Source organism: Acipenser ruthenus, chromosome 32, assembly GCF_902713425.1.
Source record: "Acipenser ruthenus chromosome 32, fAciRut3.2 maternal haplotype, whole genome shotgun sequence".
Classification (NCBI taxonomy): domain Eukaryota; kingdom Metazoa; phylum Chordata; class Actinopteri; order Acipenseriformes; family Acipenseridae; genus Acipenser; species Acipenser ruthenus.
The window spans coordinates 6050712-6075793 of record NC_081220.1 but is presented as its reverse complement, the minus strand read 5'-3'; the positions used below and the strand labels follow the sequence as shown (position 1 = coordinate 6075793).

General features: G+C 40.5%; 1 protein-coding gene across 7 annotated transcripts in view; it reads left to right on the top strand.

Moving 5' to 3' along the window:
- LOC117962990 (P2X purinoceptor 4-like) overlaps positions 1-23901 on the top strand; it is a 28797-nt gene extending 4896 nt beyond the window's left edge. Inside the window, exons 1-12 of one of the 7 annotated variants that reach the window (XM_059005815.1) lie at positions 7245-7379; positions 11555-11881; positions 14786-14857; positions 16863-16935; positions 17841-17937; positions 19091-19171; positions 19261-19402; positions 21477-21613; positions 22078-22168; positions 22520-22585; positions 22709-22825; positions 23266-23895. In XM_059005815.1, the coding sequence (XP_058861798.1) occupies positions 11675-11881; positions 14786-14857; positions 16863-16935; positions 17841-17937; positions 19091-19171; positions 19261-19402; positions 21477-21613; positions 22078-22168; positions 22520-22585; positions 22709-22825; positions 23266-23316 (1134 nt within the window). In that variant the 5' untranslated portion in view covers positions 7245-7379; positions 11555-11674 and the 3' untranslated portion in view covers positions 23317-23895. Of the gene's footprint in view, positions 1-7231; positions 7380-11554; positions 11882-14785; positions 14858-16862; positions 16936-17840; positions 17938-19090; positions 19172-19260; positions 19403-21476; positions 21614-22077; positions 22169-22519; positions 22586-22708; positions 22826-23265 lie in introns of those variants that run through there. The other 6 variants (XR_009309625.1, XM_059005816.1, XM_059005813.1 and 3 more) reach the window with 6 other exon arrangements.
- Positions 23902-25082: the final 1181 nt, after the last annotated feature.

Here is a 25082-nt window from a genome sequence, read left to right as displayed (position 1 = left end):
TGTAGTATGCTTAAGCCCATACTCTTTGCTGAACTGTTGAAATCCTGCAGATGCATACTGTGCGCCATTGTCAGATATCACTTCATCTGGAATTCCATGTCTGCTGAACTGTTTGCAGTAGGTAATTACCATTGAGCTCTTGGCATTTGCCAGCTTGTTGATTTCAATGCAGTTTCAATATGGGAGGAGTCATACGAAAAAAAACACTTATTATCATATAATAGACGTATCCCCCCAACTTAACACGACCATCATGACAGTAAAAATAAACATAATGAAGCGTTCTTACTTTTGTATAAGCCGCACGAAGACTAACTCGACTGTGCAGAATACTTTTTTTTCTATGGGTAAATATCGTGACTTTCTTCCTAAGCATCGGGACGCGGGACATTTGCTAGGAAATCGGGACTGTCCCGACCATATAGGGACTGTTGGCATGTATGCATGTATTATTTACCGAGTCTCACACATGTAGCCAATACAACAACTGTATTAGTACATTCTCTGTCCCTACAAACTTGGAACTTAATATACTCTCCTAGAGTAGATCACCATCTATTGGCATACCCCGGTATTGCACAAATATAGCAAATGCATATTAATGTTTACCGTTTAGATTCTGATTGTTCACAAACATACAGAAACATTCAGGTATTGCATGTAAAGAATATGAATATTAATATTACATCATAGAATACATTTATATTGAAATAAGTTAAAGATGTATTTTTCTATAGGCACGCTGTAGTAGTAGTATTATTTAGTCATTTAAAAGACGCTTTTATCCAAAGCGACTTACAGAGACTAGGGGGTGAACAACTGCTGTTCTGTGCTTTAGGTCGCATAGTCATTTTTGGACTTCTTTATTTGACATTTTTTATGGAAGACGTTGCGTTTATTTTTTCAGTTATATCCTTCCTTATTTTAAATTTGCCAGTGGCTCTAAACCTTTGCCGAAAAGAACAGTTTGATGTGCTAAAATCTCATCATCGAGCAAAACTCAACTTGGGTGGCTATTAATGTATTTTTCCTTTTTTTCTCATTGTTGATCAGTGCTTGAATTATGGGACAAAAAGTAGGGGGCCCTAAAATGTGAATGCGAAGTGACTGTTAGCCCAGCCAATCAATGTGTTCCTCTCAGACTTCACAAGCATATACAAACTCCAGTATGTAAATCACAGTATTCCAGTACGCACTAGTGATACAAAATCACCATATTTGTCATGTTTGATTTTTTTCTGCTTGCATTTTTTTTCTCAAGGAAACAAAGTGAGTCAACACTCGCTTAGTTTATAGATAGATCTTTATTTTTATATTATTATTATTATTATTATTATTTGTTTATTTAGCAGACGCCTTTATCCAAGGCGACTTACAGAGACTAGGGTGTGTGAACTATGCATCAGCTGCAGAGTCGCTTACAATTACATCTCACCCAAAAGACGGAGCACAAGGAGGTTAAGTGACTTACTCAGGGTCACACAATGAGTCAGTGGTTGAGGTGGGATTTGAACCGGGGACCTCCTGGTTACAAACCCTTTTCTTTAACCACTGGACCACACAGCCTCCAACTTTTTTAAAAAAGTTGATTGAATTAATAAAAGCTGAAAAACACAGTACAGAAAACATTCCTTAAAACAGACCGTCCTTAATGTTTTGCAAATAGGGACCTCGTATTTCTTTCACAAGAGTATAGTTTTTTTTTTTTTTTTTTGTTTTTTTTTAAATCAATCTCAAACTTTATTTACTTTGGGGGAAAAAAATATTCTTTACATAACTCATAAGTTAAATCTTTATGAATACGTGTAGGCATATATCCATGGCAACCAATACTTATTTTAATTTATACCCCTAGCTTTGAAGACAAGAAATCCCTTAATATGATATTGCACTGTATATACCATCACAAAGTGCTTTACAGAGGCAGGCTGTGAACTGTGCATTATATGCAGAGTCACTTACAATAGGACATTGACTTAACATCTCATCTGCAGGGTGGATTGCAAGAAGATGAAGTGACTTGCTCAGGGTCACACAGTGAGTCAGTCAGTGGCAGAGGTGGCATTTGAACTGGTTACAAGCCTGGGACTGTAGCCACTGGACCGTACTGCCTCCTTGATATATTATATATATATATATATATATATATATATATATATATATATATATATATATATCTATTCCCTGTGTTACTCCCTCTCTCCTGCATCACACAAGAACTGAGACAGGGAATCCTCAGGTTCTCCAATAGACGGTTTATTGAAGGCAGTACTTGCAGCCATTCCCACTCATGCAGTAACTTTAAAATAAAGAATCCAAATGGTTTCAGCTTCATTTATTACTCCCTATCCCTCCTTCCCAATCATGCAGTAATACAAAATACAATTATATTTAGAGATAGCATGCTGAAATAAAATACATTTCTCAGTCTATACACATTATTGCATGTTTTATCATTTACATTGAACCTTATTTTTCTAACAGTTTCATAAAACATTTAACACTACTACTCATTTAATGTAAACAACAGAAATAAACATGAGAACAACTTACCTGTAAAATAAACCATTCCAATGGTTTCAGCCAGCTTCGGGTCTGACTCCCTATCTCCTCTACAGAAAACATAAAGTAATGAATATACTAGCTGAGCCATTGTCATTGAAGTCAGGCCAAAGCCCAGTGAAACACAATGCAGTCTACACATCAGCACCCACGTGTGGACATCCAATAATCAGAAATGCACTAAATACAGATTTCAAACTGTGTGCACTCATATGGAAGTATTACATTAACCGTCCAGCTGCCCATTTATTTTGGCAATTTCCAAATTTTTCGTTCTCAGCCCTCAAATAAGTAATTTAGATAAAATTACTTTGCTATAGTTTAAAAAAATAAATTCTTATATTGTTATGAAACATGGAAATATATTATTTTCAATAGGACTTAAACAACAACAACAATGTGTTTACAATTATAGCATTATAACAATATAAATCACAACATCCCCCCCATGGCAGCATTATAATTACAGTGCAGCAAAAAGTCATTATGCAGGCATATCACTTTTTAGAAATAATTTTGGTGTGATAGATTTCAAAGCAGATGCCCTTCAAACTCTGATCAATGCTAATGTCTTTATTTAGCACATATATGTAGCGGATGCACTGTGACTTTCTCCCACCCCCCCCCCCCCCCCCGTATGCGGTTCAGATAACTACAGGTCAAAACCGCATAGACAGTAAAAAAAGAGCTAAAATAAACAAAGCGAAACCCTTTAATCAAATCATGATACAAGAAACAGTGGCGGTCACACTCCTCGGCGAGTTGAATTACCGTGGACACGGAGTTTCCCTGATCGCCCTTCTCTGAAGAGTAACAAAGGAACTCGCTGGCAGTCCTGATCGAAAAACAGCGTTGCGGTCAAGAGCAGTCAATGGAACACAGCTTTTATAAGGTACATTAAATCAGTTTCAATTAACACGCAATTAGGTTGTTAGTAGCAGTTGTCTTACCTGCTACATTTACATCAGAAAACTTGTCTCATATTTTCAATCGCGTCATATACTGTATCTTCCACAGTTTCAGGTACAGGTGTATATTGCTGTTATATGCATTATTATCTGTGTAGGTTACTTCATCGGTCGTTTTGAACAGTGCCAATTCTAACAAGGGCCAAACCAAATCAAACCCTGATCGCTGTTGCGAAAGATTGTTTATGCGATAATATCGCGAGTTTCCATATCGCATTTTCTTAATCCCGAAACCAAAAAAGCCATTTCCAATCTGCGAAATGAGCAGGACTGGAGGGACCGCCGAATACAACATGAAATCAGCTGTTGACCAATCCCCAGCCGGTATGTGTGACATTTTGAAGGGGCGGAAACAAGGCGGTAACATGCGAAAAGGCAGGCAAAGACAGCCAGGGCAGAAAAAAAAAAAATCTGTTTATTATTATTATTATTATTATTATTATTATTATTATTATTATTATTATTATTATTATTATTATTATTATTATTTCTTCTGTAAAACCCAAAGCAAATTTAAAAACCTCATCTTGATGCTTCTGAGATGACAGTTAGGCTACCATTCTAGGTATTTGTGACAAAGTGGCTGCTGATTAGAAACAGGTGCAGAGGTGATGCAGTGCAGAAATAACCACACAAAGGAAACTGTAATCCGGTTTAGAAAAAGGGGTTTCTTTTATTTGTAAACTCCCGGTCTGGCGGAAAAAACAATAATCCTCCAGCAATATACACCAATGTGTAAAGCACGGAAGGAAACAATTATAATGGTGTGCAGGCCAAATAATAATAACACGTTATCCGCCCCACAATAATACTAACACGGTCACCAGTCCAGGTGCGTGCAGTAGTGCTCAGGGTGGGTGATAACAATAAACAGTGACTGTGGTGTTGTTGCTCCAGGTAGTGCTGGCCCAAGGCGACAGCTCCGGAGACATGTTAGTCGTCTAGTGAATTTACAAAACAAAAGACAATAACTAACAGCGCTACAAACAAACAAAACATTCACAAACTCTTTTCTCTAATACAATTCAATGGGGATCTCTCCTGGTCGTTCCAGTTCCTTGTCACTCTGATGCAAGTGAAGGAAAAGATTTACGATCCTCCGTCCCCTTTATGCTATCACGCATGACCCCTTGGTAAACGACTGCAGCTGTCTCTACTGGCTGCAGCTGCTACCTCGTTTCCCTTCCGGGTCAATACGTTCCTGCAACGGAGTCTCGCCTTCTTCCAGACTGACTGACTTCCCGGCCTGGGGAAAGAACTGTCAGGCCAGCCCGTCCAAAGACTTCCCCTTTCGCTGCTTAGTGCCCTCACACGTCGGGAGGGAGATTTACAACCAAAACTCATATTTCTGTCACAGTATTACATTTTGTTATCTACATGGATTTATACGTTTCGAGGGGACCGCTTGGCATGCTGACATGGTAAGCCAAAATACAATTTGTGCTCCCTTGAACTGGAACGATGGCCTTGTTCTTACATGCTGAGACTTTGGGCTTCATAATGTTTCTGTGTGCTCGGAACGTATCCAGTTTCCACGCTCCGCTGTACAGAAACAATCTGCACTTTAAACTTCTTGTTGTCCTGCTTAGAACCATCTCTGTGTATTCCCAATCACGGCCACCCTAATGCATAACCAAGTGCAGTTCTTATGGGCTGAGCAATCCCCCAAGGCCTGCCTCTCAGCCACTCAGAGAGAGGGAAAGCCAACACACCCTCTTCCCCACCTCTCTGTGTCATCGCCATGACTGACAGGCGGATCTTACGAGGCTGCTGCCCTCTTCCTGCAGAACCATGCATGCGCCAGACAGTCAGTACAGATCTCCCCTGTTACAAGCAGTTTTTATCACCTGATGCAGGCCAGGCAAGTCTTCTTAACCACGACTCTTCATCAAAAATTAAAACTCCCGCTCACTTGTACAGTCTTGTACACACTGCAGATTGATTGGTTACATCTCCAATCATTCATACTGCGTGCGACCAAAACAGCAGTTTGGTTGATAGTAAGCTACCATGTACACCTTCTACAATGCTCACCCACAAATATTTTAAATATAAAGTATGTAAAGGTAAAGCTAATTCAGTGGTGTTCATCACTGTCTTGCGTATGTTGCCAAAAACTGACTTTCCCCACAAAATTTAAAAACATGCAATATCTGGCTAGATAAAAAGTCTTCCCGCAGCAAACAGATTTCAAGCATCCCTGATGAGAAGTTATGGGGCCAAAAGTTAGGGGGCCCGAAGCAGAAGTTGCAAAATTATTTTCAAGTGGGAGAAATGAACCTGCCCCTGTTGAAAACAAAGATGTATAATTTGGTGGCAAAAAAAAAAAAAAAAAAAAAAAAAAACTTGCAGTGCAATGCATTGTGACCTCGATTTTCTCTCTAAAAATGTGCCTTCTGAAGATCAGGCTGAATGTGCCTACTTTTAAAATCCCTAAATTGAGATATAATACAGGCCAATGTGCTGTTGTGTATCAGGCATCTGATCTCTGGAATTCATTCTTCTAACATAAAAGCAGCCTCTTCACAATATGTTTTTAAATCACTCCGAAATATTTATTATATTACCAGGCTTGTAAATCCTATAAATATTGACTCTGGGCAGGATCATGTAAATCTGTTTGAAGTTTTATGCTTATATTTTGTATTTATGTTTTTATGACTGTTTTAGTTGTTTTTGTCTTTGTTTTTGTTTTTGTCTTGTTTGAATTGATGTCTTTTTTGCCATTAATTTTGTAATGTTGCCAGGATTTAATTTGTAAACGAGAAGTATATATCAAGAGTTCTGTACTGGTTAAATAAATACATTTGTCATGCTGTTTTTTCTCTATCCATTCTCTCTGCTAACACTGTGTTTGAACTCAGCAGTGTCATGCTGTTTTTTCTCTATCCATTCTCTCTGCTAACACTGTGATTGAACTCAGCAGTGTCATGCTGTTTTTTCTCTATCCGTTCTCTCTGCTAACACTGTGTTTGAACTCGGCAGTGTCATGCTGTTTTTTCTCTATCTGTCTTCTCTGCTAACACTGTGTTTGAACTCAGCAGTGTCATGCTTTTTTTTCTTTATCTGTCTTCTCTGCTAACACTGTGTTTGCACCTCAGCAGTGTCATGCTGTTTTTTCTCTATCCATTCTCTCTGCTAACACTGTGTTTGCACCACGGCAGTGTCATGCTGTTTTTTCTCTATCCATTCTCTCTGCTAACACTGTGTTTGCACCTCAGCAGTGTCATGCTGTTTTTTCTCTATCCATTCTCTCTGCTAACACTGTGTTTGCACCTCGGCAGTGTCATCCTGTTTTTTCTCCATCCATTCTCTCTGCTAACACTGTGTTTGCACCTCGGCAGTGTCATCCTGTTTTTTCTCTATCTGTCTTCTCTGCTAACACTGTGTTTGCACCTCAGCAGTGTCACGCTGTTTTTTCTCTATCCATTCTCTCTGCTAACACTGTGTTTGAACTCAGCAGTGTCATGCTGTTTTTTCTCTATCCATTCTCTCTGCTAACACTGTGTTTGATCTCAGCAGTGTCATGCTGTTTTTTCTCTATCCATTCTCTCTGCTAACACTGTGTTTGCACCTCGGCAGTGTCATGCTGTTTTTCTCTCTATCTGTCTTCTCTGCTAACACTGTGTTTGAACTCAGCAGTGTCATGCTGTTTTTTCTCTATCCTTTCTCTCTGCTAACACTGTGTTTGAACTCGGCAGTGTCATCCTGTTTTGGAAAAAGGAATACCAGGAAAACAGTCACCTTGTCAGCTCGGTGACCGCGAAAGTGAAGGGCGTGGCAGTTACCAATGACTCTGAGCTGGAGAGAGTATTATGGGATGTCGTCGATCACAGTAGTTTATCACAGGTAACATGCTAACAGAATACCTCGTCACGTTGACAAACTTTACTGATACTATGGTATAAGGTGCAGCAATTCTACACAATTGTTACTATGAGTTTCTCATAGAACAAAGTACAAACATTACATGTGCAGCGAGCTAATATGATCAAACTCAAAAGAGCTACAAAGAAAAGCAAACATAAAAAGAACATAATGAAAACCGTGATAGACGCTGCTCAGGCAAGCTATGATTGTGTGAACAGCCAACTCTGCACAGACTCGCACTATTGTAAATAGGAATGAAACCAATGTTATTTGTCTTTCTTTCACAGGAGCAGCTTACAGCACACCACCCCTGTGTTCACCTCCATTCACAAACAATGGCTACTTTATATAACCACAGATTACTGCAGCAGTATGGAGTAGTGGTTAGGGCTCTGGACTCTTGACTGGAGGGTCATGGGTTCAATCCCAGGGGGGGGGGACACTGCTGCTGTACCCTTGAGCAAGGTACTTTACCTAGATTGCTCCAGTAAAAACCCAACTGTATAAATGGGGAATTATATGTAAAAATAATGTGTAAATAATAATGTGGTATCTTGTAACAATTATAAGTTGGATAAGGGCGTCTGCTAAGAAATAAATAATAATAATCAAGTATTGCTGGACTAGAAAAAGGATCCCACAGGTCCTGCGCTCCTATCCGCTACACTTGAATTCCTTCTCACTGATATTATAATCGATCATCAGAGTGCCTTTACTTTCATCATCATACAGTTAATTCAATATTCTGCTTCATGAAACAACATCTAATTGGTCCTCATTTGTTTATTGCTCTAAATAATAAACACTTCATGAGGCAGGAGCCAGGCCTGCGTAAAGGGACTACTAAAATAAAGACAAAGTGCTTGTGGCTTTAGCAACAGAAGAGGGGCTCCCCTCGACTACTCGAGAACCGCCCTCGCTGAGGTGAGGCCGAACCGATCGACCTCCAAGACCGGTAATGTTGCACCCTTAAAAGAAACAAGCAGCAGCCCGCTTTCTTCTTCTACTTGCAACTTTATTAAGCCACGGTCCCAATCGGTTTTTAACAAAGCAAGGCGTATCACTTCTTTCGTACATACAACTCAGGTTTTTTTCTACACACAGATCTAGCATTTTCAGTTGTATTTTCTTTATTTTTTAATAGCAGTTCACTGTTATCACACGTGCACACTTCCTTTTTCTTTTTTTGTCTTCTTTTTGTTTTGTTTGTATTTTTTCTTTTCCTCTACCTTTCACACTGTGACCTTCCACCTCCCCACGTTCAAAACTGTCTACGTCTTAAAGGTACAGTGCTCCATTACAAACTAATTTGACTCTGGCTACTATAAACAGCAGGTATTGTATGTGCCTTTGGTTTTCTGCATGAAGGTTTTAAATGCATCAACTAATGCCCAACGTTCATATTTTTATTCCCAGCATTTTCTAGGGCTCAACACCCTCCCGTACTAAGAAAATAAAAATGTTGTCAAAACATTTTATTAACAGTAATAAACAATTTAACCTTAAAGTGGTGTGTGGCAAGTTTTCTTTTACAAAGATTACATTTTACACCTTTCATCTCAATACTTATGGCATAAATACAAGAAATAGTAAAACTGTCCTATTTTTCTTGTTTTTCAGGAGTTTAAATTAGCCTACAGTTATGCTGGTTGGCCAACCAACAAAAATGATGAGACAGGCATGACATCTACCATTTCACTCCTTTTTTCTCTGTGTTTTAAACACGTACATGCCACTTTTCACTTAGATCACAAATACTTGAATAGTACCAATCAAAATTCCGTCAACTGTACTAGTACTCTGTATCTTTAACTCACTGAAGAACAGGTGTCACCTTTGTGTTCAGTTATACTCTGGTAGTCTAACCCAGTAGTTACTAGGGACTGTAAATAGACAATTACTTCAAAACTACACTAACTGTCAGTCAGGCATTGTAAATAAACATGTACTTTAAAATACCTTAATGGTCCACACATAACTTTTGTTATTTAACATTTTTTTAACAAGAACATGAAACATTTAATAGTCTCTGAGTCCTTTGTTCAGCATCCTTGGCCTACCAAGCAGAAGTGACCAGACTTGGGTGGCGTCTCGGTGGAGCCCAAACAATCGGTACAGGTTTCCTTCTAAGCATTGCAGGTCCCTCCATCTCACTGTGTACTCTCTGGTCAGCAGGTCGATAGGTAGGTTCCCCTAAACGATCGTAGGTATACAGCATTCATGGCTGTCTCACTCACACAGATTGTCTGTTACATCTGAAGTTTGTTTCTTCTCTTGTAACAGTTCTAGGTGCTGTTATAAAGAAACCATATGGTTCTTCACCCAAGCTTTCAGAATTTTCCTGATTCACTGAAACAGTATAGTCTCTGCGCCGGGGTGTTTTTTTCTTTTGACTGAGGGGTTTTTGTTTTGGCTGTGCGTTACTACTCATTTGTCCATCTACAAGATATGGACAGGGCATTAGCAAGTTTCTGTGCAGAACTCTTATTCTCCCACTTCCTTCTAATGGCTCAACCTCATACACTGGACTGTCTGTCCCTCTTCTTTTTTCACTGCATGTATCTTATCTTCCCAGTGTGCACGTAACTTCCCAGGTCCTCCTCTCTCAGACAAATTTCTTACCAGCACGTGATCTCCTGATTCCAGAACTGAACTCCAGGCTCGCCGATTGTAATACTTGTTTCCACGTGCTGCAGAATTTTTTAAGTTTTTAGACACAATCTCATAGGCTTCCTGCATAGCTGTTTTGCACTTTTCTGCATAACTTTCATGGGACTGCTTTTCCATTTCTTGTTCTCTTGGAAAACAGGTTGATTGGTAGCTTTGGTTCTCGGCCAAAGAGCAGAAAAAACGGGGAAAATCCAGTTGCCTCGTGGACAGTAGAATTATAGGCATGGACCACTTTATTGAGGTAATCCTTCCAGTTCGACTTCTGGACTTCTTCTAATGTCCGCAACATGCTCAGTAATGTCCGGTTAAAACATTCTGCAGGGTGGTGGTAGGGACTTGTCCTTGAGTTAAGTATCCCACTGTATTCTTGCAGTTTCCTGAAGAGCTCTTCAAACTCCCTTTCCTGGTCGTGATGGATTTTCAATGGGAATCCAAATCTCAGGATGAAATCATTGAATATTTTCTGTGCTGCAGTCTTTCCAGATTTGTTTGATGTTGCATAGGCCTGAGCAAACTTGGTAAAATGATCTACAATGACTAGAATATATTCATATCCACCTTTGCTTCTTTCTAAGTGCAGGTAATCAATGGAGATCATCTCGAACGGTGCAGTGGTTACAATACTTTGTTGCAGAGTTCTTGTTGTTCAATTTGGTTTCTTTTGTTTTAGACATCTACACACTTTAGTTATGTAGTGCTCGATTTCTTCTCTCATTTTCGGCCAATAGTAACGATCTCTGGCTAAAGCAAGCATCCTGTCAGCTCCCAAGTGCCCCATCTTCTCATGAAGTTGCTTGAAGACTACCATCTTATACTTCTCTGGCAGGACCATTTGAAGTTTTGTTGCTGTTTGCGGCAAAGTATTCCATTCTTGTCCACTTGCAAGTGAGGCCACTCTCTCGGTAGATGTCTTACTGTTGCAGGTTCTTTTTGCCTTTCCTTATTCTTCAGGACATTGTTCTGCAGCTTTAGGGCTAGCACTCTACTGATAACTGGGTCCCCTTTCTGTGCATCTCTGATGTCCTCAGTCATCTGTAGTTGGGCTGTAGTCTCACATTCCCATACAGTTTCTGCCAAAGTGGCCACATCACACGACACAGTGGCGATCCAGTCAACATCACCTCTTTCCTGAGCATCAAGTGCTTCTTCCATTGCAGCTAGAGTATCAGGCTGGCACTCTTGTGTACATTCAGTCATAAGCTCGTCGATCTTTGTGGGCCTCCTTGATAAGAAGTCAGCATCTCTATTGGCAGATCCCGGACGGTACTTCAAAGTAAATCGATAATCTGCAAGTTCTGCCACCCAGCGATGGCCTGTAGCGTTTAGCTAGGCTGTCTTCATTATATAGGTCAACGGATTGTTGTCACTATATACTGTAAAGTGAGGAGCATAGAAGAGGTAGTCACGGAAACGCTCTGTGATGACCCATTTTAAAGCTAGGAATTCCAGCTTTCCTGAGTGAAGTCTGTCATTTTTTTCTGCAGGAGTCAAGGTTCGGGATCCATAAGCAACAACTCTCAGTACACCCTCCTGCCTCCTGACTGCTCCCAGACCTTCTTCTGAAGCATCAACATGCAACACAAACGGTTTTTCACAATCAGGGTATGCCTTCACTGGTGGACTTGTCAGGGCTTCCACTAACCTCTCTAGTATGTCCTGATGCCTCGCAGTCCATTCTACTGGTTGGGATGGTGGTGGCTGGAATGACCGCTTGGCCTCTGTTCTCCATTTTGAGTTCTTCCTCCTTACCCCTCCCCCTCTGGGAACTGAAAGAAGTTCACAGATCGGCTTGGCAAGGCTGGAGAAATCTGGTATGTACACTATATAATGGCTCAGGAAGCCAATCAGTTTTCTTTCTGCTACCTGAGCCTCCCCAATCAGGCAGGGTCCCAGCTGGCTTGCCCAGAACTCCCGCAGCCATGACATGGTGGTGGCCAACCGCTCAAGCGTGACCAGGTACGCCTCTGGGTCATCCTCCGCCGACACCTTCATTGCCCGAGCCTTCGGTGCTGACATTACTGGTGTTCCTGTAGGGGCTGGTTTTGTGGAAAGTGCCAGTCCTACCCATGAGCACAGTGTAGCGCTCCTCCCTCATTCTCTCCACTGTCTCCCATCTGCTGTCCAGTGCCTCCAGCAGCTCCGCCAATGCACCATGATCCATGTCCCGTGTCTAACATCACATGTGACAAAGTGGCTGAGGGGATACAGGTGCAGGAGTGATGCAGTGCGTGAATGAAGCAGACAGAGATAATTGTAATCCAGTTTGGAAAGGGTTTTATTTATAATTTCCAGATCTGGCGACCAAACAATAATCTCCTGGCAATACACAATGTGTACTGCACGGGGTAAATAACAACGGGATTGCTGTCCCAAATAATAAACAATAATATCCACCCCACAATAATACAAACACGGTCACCAGTTCTGGGTGTGTGCAGTAGTGCTCGTGGTGGGTGATACAAGTTACAAGTATTTTGTGACGGTGGTGATGTGTTGTTCCGGCTCTGTGCTGGCCCATGGTGACAGCTCAGAAAACGTGTTAGCCATCTGACAATTTACAAAGAAGACAAATTACTAACAGACAAAACAAACAAAACACTCATGATACTGTTACGTTCACTGGGGTCTCTCACAGTCCTTCAAGGTTCAAACACAAACCAATGCGAAGGAACAGATTATGATTTATGCTGTCACACATGACCCCTTGTTAAACGAGTGCAACCGTCTCTCCATTCTGCGGCTGCCACGTCGTTTCCCTTCCGGGTGAATGCGTTATTGCAACAGAGTCTCGCCCCCTTCCCCTTCACCGACTTCCCTTGAACCCTGGGAAATAACTGTCAGGACAGCCCGTCCAAGTAACTCTGTTCTCGCTGCTTAGCACCCTCACAGGTCAGGAGGGTGATTTACAACCAAGAATCATCGTATTTCTGTCAAGTCTTCCATGAGAATCTTTGCTTAATGAAAAAGGCAGCACAGAAGAATTAATAGGAGAAACTGCAGACGCGCAATTCCTGAAGAAAGGAGTGTTGTTGAGAGCAGGGGAAGAATAATTGGAGGCTGCGTTTGGACACAGAGGTAGAATAGGCGGTGGAAACCCAAACTCCTCAAGTGTTAGCGCGAAGAACACTGAAGAATCTGTTAAACAGATCAGGATTGGGTTGAGACCAGTCAATCAAACAAGTGTATTGTCCGACGCAAACTGAGAAGCTGCTTTGGCTGAAAAAGCTTTATGATACTCATAAAAAATGGTACCGCCATATCTGACCGTCGGTGAGCATAAACTTCACAAAGGACATCGCGAAAAACAGAGAAAGCAAGCACAAATTCTCCAAGAGTAAGTGTGACGGGGGACTGCCCCGTCTTTATGATCATGGTTGGGACTGGCAGGAAGGGGGTTAAAATTCCTCCCTGCCAGGAAAACATGTGAGAATGTGGCTGGAGCCCTAATTGAATAATTAGCTATTATTGATTAATTGGGCTCCAGCCACAGGGAATAAAAGCCAGGGGAGAGGCCCTGGCTGGGGGGAGTTGTAGAGAGAGTTCTGGAAAGAGAAGGAGTGTTTTGTTTGTGCTGTGTGTTCTGTTCCAGTGAAGGCAACGCCCAGCCTGGAAACTTTATTTTGTAAGTTTTTGTTTTGTGTTTGTATTTTGTGTTTGAAACCTTTTTGTTTGGCCATCGTGCCTATTTATTTGATTATTTTTGTTTATTAAAAACTTTATTTTTGAACTTTAAAACTGTCTCAAACCTCGGTCAATCCTGTCACAGTAAGATTTTTACACAGCCAAGGATCCGTGAACAGACAAATCTCCACAGTCTACTACCCTGTGATCCAGAAATTCTGAGGTTTGAATAAGTATTGAGACCAAATTAATATCTTTACCTTCAATAATATTACGTCTCAATTGAGGAGAGAGAGAGTGGCGATGAACTACTGAAGCAGAAGAGGATCCTGAACTAGTCGAAGTCACTAGAGTGAAGATTGGCAGCTCGATATCAGGAGTGGGCGTGGCTGAAGCAGCGGGAGAGACGAGTGCTGCTGCTGGTGCTACTGATGAGAAAGTAATGGCTGCCGGTTCCAAGCGAGTGATCCTGATATCGAGCGCATCCAGGCATCACATACTGTAGAAATTGAGGTGGAAAGAGGATGAATGAGTTGCTTCATATTGTTAAAAATCTGATAATGCAAATCGGACGAAGGATCGGATGAAATAGATCATGAGTGAGTGAAGCTTGCACTACAGGGGCATAGTGTGAACTGATAAGCTTGGATTTCTGTTGTGACTTTTGAGGGGAAAAACAGGCTCTGCCGATATGGAATTGCAGTATGAAACAAATAAAGCAGCCCAATCACTCCCGGATTTCTTTGAGTTTTGTCGGTGGATTATTTGTTACAGGCAGACAGCCAGAAGGAGTGAAAAAATCTTCATCTGAATCATATGAAAACGAAAGCTGCATCGGGTTAGTAGTCATTTTAAGCCGATTGAAAACAAAAGGTTTGTTTTAAGATTGGGTCTGCAGGTCTGCTAGCTAACCACAAACTGAAAAGCAAGATGAGAATTAGGAAGCTGACTGTGGTTTAAATAGGGTGACTGACAGGTAATTAAAGGTTGACTGACAGATATTTTAGTGGGATGACACCAAGGTTCTACTAATGCTTAAAGTGACAGTTATGTCCTAATTTCCTTTGTATTACAATTCTCATTTTCTTCCACAGGGGAAGGACTCCTTTTTTGTTGTTACTAATGCAGTAGTCACAAAGAATCAAACTCAAGGAAACTGTCTGGAGGTAACTACTTTTAAAGATGCTGGCATCTATATTGTATATTAGCAAAGGTATATAAAAAACTGTATAAATAGGTAATTGTATGTAAAAAAATAATGTAAAAAATGTAATTGTAGGTAAATATAATACGATGTAACAATTGTAAGTCACCCTGGATAAGGGCGTCGGCTCGGAAATCAATAATAATAAATATGTATATATGGACTCGCCTCCCAGCCAATCATTTACAATCGTTCCCAGGGCTGGATTAAGCCATCACTGGGCCCTAGGCAAGCATACACTTGTGAGCCCCCTACCACTGAACAAACAGCCACACACATATATACAAACATACACACATACACACACACACACATATACATACAAACATACACACACACACGCACACACCTCTATACACTACAGCCTTTATAACTAGTGCTCCACCTAGGGTTGCCACCTTTTCCACAGACCAAACCCGGTCTGTGGAATACAGTTTAACACAATTAAGCAGGTTGGTGATTCCCAGTCCTTGCATAAAATATGCCTTTACCATTAACAGAATGCTTTATATTACATGTATGATTTTACTGAACTAATATGAAGTCACAGAAACATCATCATTTATAATATTTTTAAAAGCACAATAATTGCAAACTGCATTAATCTACCTGTCATTTTAGGCTACTTGAAAACTAAACCGAAATCGTTATGCATGTAACTTACATATTGTTAATGCTGTGCTCCTTTTTGCACAGCATAGTCCTTTTAGTATCTTATTTGAACTGTTTAGCTGTCACTCGCTGAAGCAGATTTTACAGCAAATTTACAGATTCCAGTTACTGACGCTTCGTAGAACAAAATCTTTTTTTAAATTTATTTTTTATCCCGGTACAAAGCTTCTATATCAAATATAGGCCTACATTACTTTAACTGCGATATAGAATGAAAGATGTTACATGTTTATATACAACAACACTGTAATTAGGGCTTCTGATTTTTTTTTCTTCTTCGGTGGATAGCCAATAAACACTGAAACACCGGGAAAACTGGAAATGGTTAATCAATTCACGTTGACTTTACCCTTTTCACATTAAAAAAAATAAAAGCTTCTACAAAAATAATAATAAATACATTTTCCTGTGCTGCAGGGCAATGTCCCGCCTTCTTGACTTGTATTTATCATTGATTCGTTCTGAATACTTTAGACCCGCCCAACAACTGAGTGACAGCACATTCCTACATTTCTATTGGAGACTCTGCTTGCCAGATTTAAAACAAGATTACAATCAGGATGATTTAGTGAATAAAAAGGCAACAAGGAGCACCATATGAAGTTGATATATAGGTAATATATAGAAGGGTGTTCAAGCTTTTGTTCATTAACGGTAGCTCCATAATAGTCCACAAAAATAAATAGTAAAAAACAAACATACCTGTACATTGTTGTGTAGTCAAATACGTTACAGTTTACTGCATGCAAAATCTGCAATAATGTTTCCTTTTTTTTTGTTTTGTTTTTTTGTTGATCCAGTGGGTTTTGACTTCCTTCATTAAATAAAATGCCCTTTTCTCCAGAAGAGCAGAGAAATCGCCAGTGTTTTGGCATACAAGTTCAGTGAGTGTTGTTTTCCAGTTTAGGCGTAAATCTGTATATGTTTAAAAAAAAAAAAAAAAAAAAAAAAAAAAAAAAAAACATTTTGGGGCCCCCCCTTGAGTTCGGGCCGTAGGCACATGCCTACTTTGCCTATGCATCCGGCTCTGATTGTCCCTCTCCCAGTGTCAGAAATAATGAGATGCCGTTTTTAGCCTGTATATTAGCATGCCATTCATTCAGTGTTCTCTTACTTGACAGCCCATTGTGAATTCCACAGCATTCTTCCAAAACTTTTAGTGATTTATAAACAGGTTTGATTTGATTTCTGTTTTTCAAAATTTGTCTGATGTTACATGTTCTTAAAAAAAATAACAAAAACAGGTCCAATGATGCAGCATGTGTACATAAACCGCCCTTTTCCATCTTCTTTAGGGACCAGACTCTGGAACAATATGCAGATCAAATGAGGATTGCACAAAGGAATATACTAACCAGAAGAGTAATGGTATGTCATCTTTTGCTCTACTGTTTGATTCAGTTGAGCTGCTATCGTTTGTGTGAATGGAATATAGATTCTGCAAAACTCCACGGCAAGGATTATTCCTGTGAGGGCTTGACCGTGCTGGACAAAGACAGAATGGTAGCAAGCGCTGATACACTGGAGTAGGAGTCAGAGGATGCAGTTCCAGCACAGCACTGCACACGTTTATTAAATGAAATCTAAAACTAAATACTTTTAACCATTCAAAAACAAAAGTTACCTAATAGACTTCTAACAAAATAGCTCTCTGTAGCAGAGCAGGATCGCACACAGGTAGCCAGCCTCTCCCATGAGTCCAAAACAGAACTAGCAGCAGCTCAAAGGGCTGCGCATCCAGACTACATTGACAATCATTTAAGCAATTCAGCTAAACCAGCTGCATTCACATGAAGATGAACAGATCATTGAGGCTCAAAATGAACTTTCATGAAAACAAGTACCGGTACAAAACAGACTAACAAAATAAAATTCAACCCAAATAAACACGATTTACAAGTGAGGGGTTTTCATCCTGTCACAATTCCATTGTTAAATTAAACAGTGGAATACTCCCAGATACACAGTGTTCTAAATGTTAGTTACATCCAAACAAGCCTGGCTTAAAGGTATCATTTAAAGGTAAGGTTTTAAAACAATCTACATTTTCCAACCAGTTTCACTGCTCCTATACCCACCTATATCATTGTTTCCTTAACTTACCTATCTTAGTAAACATCTTAGTACATCAGATAGTTGAGTATGTGAATCTGCCACTTTTTAGATCATTCAAGTAGTACCATTAGAGACCTTTCAAAGGAAGAAAATATAGTGGTGAAAAAGCTTAGTAAAACTGATTTTAAAGCTTAGAATATTTATTTTTTTATCCTCAGGGGATCCGACTGGCCAATGTGTTGAATTTAACTCATCAGTAAAAACCTGTGAGGTGTTTGCCTGGTGTCCGATCGAGGGAATGAGGAATGCTTCCAAGTATGTGTGTTATAGATCACAGTGTGTGTATGTTTTGTACAAACTCAAAAGTTATTGCCTTTAGTTAAGCATGTTATATATACTATCTGTTCCTAATTTCAGTTAGTCTTAACGTCTTGTGTGTATAGATCTCTGGATGGGTTGCTTTCAGAATGTGGGTTTATTATCCCCAAAAAATCACTTTACCAGACTGCTTGCACCACCCTATACTATAGTCTGGTAAATTGACGGGGTGTCTGTATTTTAGTTAGAATACAGTTTCTGAGGGGGGTCCAAGAGTGGCTCACCTGGTACAAGCACAGTGTGTGATGTGCAGGTGAGTCATATAGTCAGGGGAGCACAGGTCCGGGTCCTGGCTGTGTGATGTTGCTGGTACAAGCACAGTGTGTGATGTGCAGGTGAGTCATATAGTCAGAGGAGCACAGGTCCGGGTCCTGGCTGTGCGATGTTTCCAGAGGGAGTGTCACAGTGGCTCTGGTGCTCCTGCAGGTTAGGGAGGCAAACCCGGCACACTGTTTCTCATCATCATGCTACACAGGACCCTCCTGGCCAGACGCCTAGCGAGCTCGGCAGACACCTGCAGAGCTGGCCTTTGTCCTCCAGAGGCCGGTAGTTCCCTGACATCCTCTCTCTAGTTCCTGGGTGTAGAAAAGGAAACTGGCTCGATCATGGGATCGGAGGATACTCACTGAACCTTCAGTTCAACTGAGCAGCTGTGTGGGGAATTTCTGCGGTGAGGGGAAAAAATGATTGGGCATTCTAAATTGGGGAGAAAATCAGGGGTAAAATAATTAAAATTATTTATATATATATATATATATATATATATATATAATATATATATATAATATTATATATTTAAAAAATCTGATTCTTTCTGAGTGAGTCCACTAGAGAGCTCTGCTGCTTGATTAAGATCTGAGTACGTACAGATCGCACAGGAGTCAACTGGATGGCATGGTCGGGGGTTCACTGATGGGATCAAATCAGATGTGCCTAATGGCTTATATTTATAATGTTACACTTTCTTATAAAATACATGATAAAAGGCATAGGCTATGGGAGCCACTCGTCAGTGTTTGCCTAATAATAAAGGCTCAAAGGGCATGAAAGATGATTCTCAGTAAATAATGTCATTCTTTTTTCTACCTAGACCTGCTGTTTTGGAATCAGCAGAAAACTTCACCGTCTTTATTAAAAACAACATTGGATTCATTAACTTCAATTACACAAAGTAAGGCTCTAGATTACAAGCTAATTTACTGTAGTAATATAATGTCACCTTTATAATCATTTATTAATTTATTTATTTATTTTTCACAGGAGAAACATCTTGATGGATATGAACGAAACCTATCTAAAACAGTGTATGTTTAACCGAAAGACAGACCCATACTGCCCGATATTCCGCCTGGGAAATATTGTCCAAGAAGCCGGGGAGAATTTCACAGAAATGGCTGTTAAGGTTAATTCCTGGTTCTTTTCTTTTCATAGAATCACACAAGAGGGCTTCTGTTCCCAGGGTCAGGGCTGCCAATTGCAACCGTCTACATTTCATTGTAGAGAAATGAGAAAACAAAACAGAAGGCAATTCAAAGGAGAGATCATTGTCTTGCTTCTTACTGTGCCTCTGTTCTTGTGCTGAAGAGTATGCTTATTCATTTTCTTACTGTGCCCCTGTTCTTGTGCTGAAGAGTATGCTTATTCATTGTCTTACTGTGCCCGTTCTTGTGCTGAAGAGTATGCTTATTCATGTTCTTACTGTGCCCCTGTTCTTGTGCTGAAGAGTATGCTTATTCATTTTCTTGCTGTGCCCCTGTTCTTGTGCTGGAGAGTATGCTTGTTTGGATCAGAGTGATGCAGGTGTAAGGAAACTACATCCTGTCTGTATCTGTGTGTGCAGGAGTGCACACAACAAGGATCGAAGCAGAACTGAACCTGTTTCCTTTATTGATTCCAGTAATCAAGTGTCACACTTCTGCAGCTTAATCAGTATTAATGTGGCTTTGTGGAAGGGTGAGGGTATTCACTGACACGGGAGACCAAAGATTGTACTTGAAAACACCGCCCAGGTGCCCAGTTTTATTTCTTTTCTTTTGTATTTATTTTAGCCCGCAGAGGGCGTTGTTGTCTGTGGCCTGTATACCGGCAGTGGTAATCAGGACTACAGGTTACCAACACAGGTATAGGCAGGTGCACTCACAGGTGCTCAAAAATAATAATGAAAACCAAAGGCGAAATGAAAAAGGAAAATAAAACACAGTAATGAAACTACAAAACAAAAGTGCTGCTTACGTAGCCCCCCACTGCTGCTATGCCAGCCAGCTCGGATCTTGTCCTACGCTTCGCTGTGCACTATACACTAGGGTGGCCAAGGTTCCCCTAGTTCTACATTCGTCCCCTCGGGTACGTAACCAGAGATTTTAATAAATGGTTTGTTTAAGGCTGGCTGTCTTCCTCAGCCGTGCTTGCCTGATTTTATTTTTCTTGCTTCTACCACTGGCGTTCCTGCCTGGTGTTTGTGTACGCTCGCCACCTCAGCTAGCGTCCCTGGGCTTCCTCTGTCATGGCCACCCGAATGCACAACCAAGCGCAGTTCTTATGGGCCGAGGAATCCCCCAAGGCCCGCCTCTCGGCCACTTAGAGAGAGGGAAAGCCAACACACCCTCTTCCCCACCTCTCCGTGTCATCGCCATGACTGACAGGCGGATCTTCCGAAACTGCTGCCCTCTTCCTGCAGAAACACGCATGCGCCAGATAGTCAGCACAGACTTCCCCTGTTACAGGCTTCTAGTTATTAGCAGAAATGAATGAGTAATGAGTTCTCTAATCTCTGGGAGAGCATCCGACACAATGCTGGTGTGTGTTCATGGAGGATCCTCTTGAATTCTTCTCAAATGCCTGTCTTATATATCTTGCCTAAACATGCTGTGAAGCTGAACCTTGTTTTTGCAAGCTCTTTGTGTCAGCAGTGTTCCAAGTGTTCCAGCATACCTTGCAGCTGTGCTGAGCGCAGTGCGTCTGATTTGTTTAAATTAATTACATTATCCTTGATTTAAACTACAAATGTGTTTCTTAATATAAATTGAGTATCTGCAATAACTTTTATTTGATCTATTTCTCTACAGGTTAAATGTGGGGGTTCTTGTATCCTTAAAACTAGAAGTACTAAATATTCTGCATCATATTATCAGACTTCAGCAGGGAATTGTATTTGATGGTCTTTACATTTAAATTCCCATTGCTATCCCTCGCAGAGGAATCCCTAGCAATGGGAATACAGTATAGGCAGTCGTACCTCTGTATGTCTCACTTACATTTTTACATATATCTGGACAATCTCTTATCAAACCAGAATGAAACATGGTATTCACATTATTCAGCACATGCTATTGGGAGTATGAGATTGTGGGGCTATATGGAGGTGTCTCTGTCTGTCCACATGTCAGTCATTACCATTACTTTATCCTATTCTGTACATGCTCTTATACCTCATGGTCATGTTTGTGAGGGTGATCGTACTTCCACTTGAATTACAGGGAGGAGTGATAGCAATACAGATTAACTGGGAATGTGACCTGGATTGGCTGCTTCACAAGTGTGTCCCGGAGTACAGCTTTCGAAGACTGGATGAGAAAAACGACAAGAAGACCCTATTCCCTGGCTTCAGCTTCAGGTCAGAGCAGGAGTACAGTCTTGTATTAGAGGGAAGGGGTATGCTTCCAGTGTCTAATATACTGTTAGCTAGAGCTGGCGATGGTGGTATTGCTTACTGTTGACTGGTAGGCTTGAGTTGTCAGCCACAGTGAAAACTGTTTGCCATTTGTCTTGGTTGTTTCAAAGTGTGACAATGCCTTAGAGCTGGAGCGCCATCCCGTGGCAGGCACAGGAACTGTTGCGTTCCAGTTTAAACCTCCTAATTCTGGCAGTGAGGGGATGCAGCTGGATAACAGCGCACTCGCTTTGCAACAACATTATGCCGTTAAATCATTCCTTTTATTTCAGCTTTGCTGAATTGCAGCTGTACTGCTGCAAATTGAACGAAACCATAATAGGTACGGATTTGCATCTTGATAATTCCTGTGGGTATGGCAGACAGGACTGTATACCAGAGAACAATCTGCTGGTCTTTATTTACAGGTTTGCAAGATACTATAAACAGAACGGAGTGGAAGAGCGCACATTGTTCAAGGTGTATGGAATCCGGTTTGATGTCATGGTGACTGGAAAGGTGATTAAGACTCTTAGTTTGAACACTGTTTAGTGCATATCAAATTAAACCAATTTATCACATGAATATGTACACTGAAACAAGTACACCTGTCCTGTGAAGAAAAGTACGTTTCTTTCATAACCACTATTTTGAAATGTAACCAAGAGCACTGCATTCAGAATAGGATTTATTAATTAGCTTTCAGTCCTTCAAACAGGTCACTGCTCTGCTCAAGATGATTCTTTCAGGACGGACAGTTTTAATGTGAGCCCCCCTTCCCATTCAAACCTTTAGCCTAGTTTAGAGTCCTGACACAATGAAAGACTTATTATTATAATAAACATTTACATTTTTTTTTTTTTTCAAAAGGCTGGAAAATTCAGTCTAATTAAGCTGATTACATACATTGGATCCACACTCGCCTACTTCGGTATGGTGAGTCTAAAACAGTTGCAATGTATTCTGCTAATGCATCCCTGTCTTTGTGTATAAAGTGCATTCACAGTTTTAAATCAGTGTGGATCTCATGAAGGTCATTTTCCTCTACGTACCTTTCAGACAATAATCGTGGTTGACTTCCTCCTTGCAAACTACGTTCATCCCAGTTGCTGCAAAAAAGAGGTCAAAAGTTACTATACTGGGAAGAAATATGAAACTGTGGAATATCAGTTAGAGGTAAGGACTGGTTACCAGTGCTTCTACATTGAAGTTAATGAGAAAAGGTTAGCTGGGGGTCTGCAGTGGCTCACCTAGTAAAGACACTACTGCATGGTTAGTCATATGATCCAGAGCTCACTGTTTTGAATCTTGGTTGTATCTAGTACTGTAGTTGCCAGTCTAGTGGCTGCATTTGCAATTGCCAGTTGGCTGGGATTAGTTCATCTCACCAGGCAACAGCACTCTCCACCATACAGTATAAACGATTGGCTAAAGTGCCCCAGGTGGTTTGTGGGTAGCTGCCTAGGTTAGCAATCAAATTGGGCATTCCAAATTTGGGAGAAAACGGGTAAATACTGGGCATTTCAATTTAAAGAAAAATCGAGGTGATGAGATTTTCATGTATGTGCTTCTTCACATGGTTTACAAATACTGTATTTATTTTCTTATTTTTTTAGATGAGAGACGTCAGCAACAGAGAAGGTCAGGATTGTGAATCCAGCCCTTAGTGCATTTTTATACTGTGTTTATTGTTGTTGTTGTTATTTTAACATGTATTGTGCACACAGTATATTTTTCATTGCTAATCAAAGGCAGATAGTTAATTCAGTTTTGTTCTGACAGCAGTTTTCATAAACTGATGCTTTGCAACACTTTTGTATCACGCTGAAATGAATAAAAATGAACAAAATACAGTAAATGGAAAATGACCTTTTAAAAGCCTCAGGGTAAGGAATTGCTCTGAGTACCTAGTGCTTACTGCTGTGAATAACACGGTCATTATAGGAGACAGTAACGCTCCATTTCACACTGCTGTGAATAACACACTCCTATAGAGACAGTACTGCTCCATTTCACACTGCTGTGAATAACACACTCCTATAGAGACAGTACTGCTCCATTTCACACTGCTGTGAATAACACACTCCTTATAAGAGACAGTACCGCTCCATTTCACACTGCTGTGAATAACACACTCCTTATAAGAGACAGTACTGCTCCATTTCACACTGCTGTGAATAACACACTCCTTATAAGAGACAGTACTGCTCCATTTCACACTGCTGTGAATAACACACTCCTATAGAGACAGTACTGCTCCATTTCACACTGCTGTGAATAACACACTCCTTATAAGAGACAGTACTGCTCCATTTCACACTGCTGTGAATAACACACTCCTTATAAGAGACAGTACTGCTCCATTTCACACTGCTGTGAATAACACACTCCTTATAAGAGACAGTACCGCTCCATTTCACACTGCTGTGAATAACACACTCCTTATAAGAGACAGTACTGCTCCATTTCACACTGCTGTGAATAACACACTCCTATAGAGACAGTACTGCTCCATTTCACACTGCTGTGAATAACACACTCCTATAGAGACAGTACTGCTCCATTTCACACTGCTGTGAATAACACACTCCTTATAAGAGACAGTACTGCTCCATTTCACACTGCTGTGAATAACACACTCCTTATAAGAGACAGTACCGCTCCATTTCACACTGCTGTGAATAACACACTCCTTATAAGAGACAGTACTGCTCCATTTCACACTGCTGTGAATAACACACTCCTATAGAGACAGTACTGCTCCATTTCACACTGCTGTGAAAAACACACTCCTATAGAGACAGTACTGCTCCATTTCACACTGCTGTGAATAACACACTCCTTATAAGAGACAGTACTGCTACATTTCACACTGCTGTGAATAACACACTCCTTATAAGAGACAGTATCGCTCCATTTCACACTGCTGTGAATAACACACTCCTTATAAGAGACAGTACTGCTCCATTTCACACTGCTGTGAATAACACACTCCTATAGAGACAGTACCGCTCCATTTCACACTGCTGTGAATAACACACTCCTTATAAGAGACAGTACTGTACTATTGTATTTCTTGTTCTTATTGTATGACTTATATTGTAACACTTGAATGTATTTGTATTTGCTTGCGATTGTAAGTCGCCCTGGATAAGGGCGTCTGCTAAGAAATAAATAATAATAATAATAATAATACTGCTCCATTTCACACTGCTGTGAATAACACACTCCTTATAAGAGACAGTACTGCTCCATTTCACACTGCTGTGAATAACACACTCCTTATAAGAGACAGTACCGCTCCATTTCAAACTGCTGTGAATAACACACTCCTTATAAGAGACAGTACCACTCCATTTCACACTGCTGTGAATAACACACTCCTATAGAAACAGTACTGCTCCATTTCACACTGCTGTGAATAACTCACTCC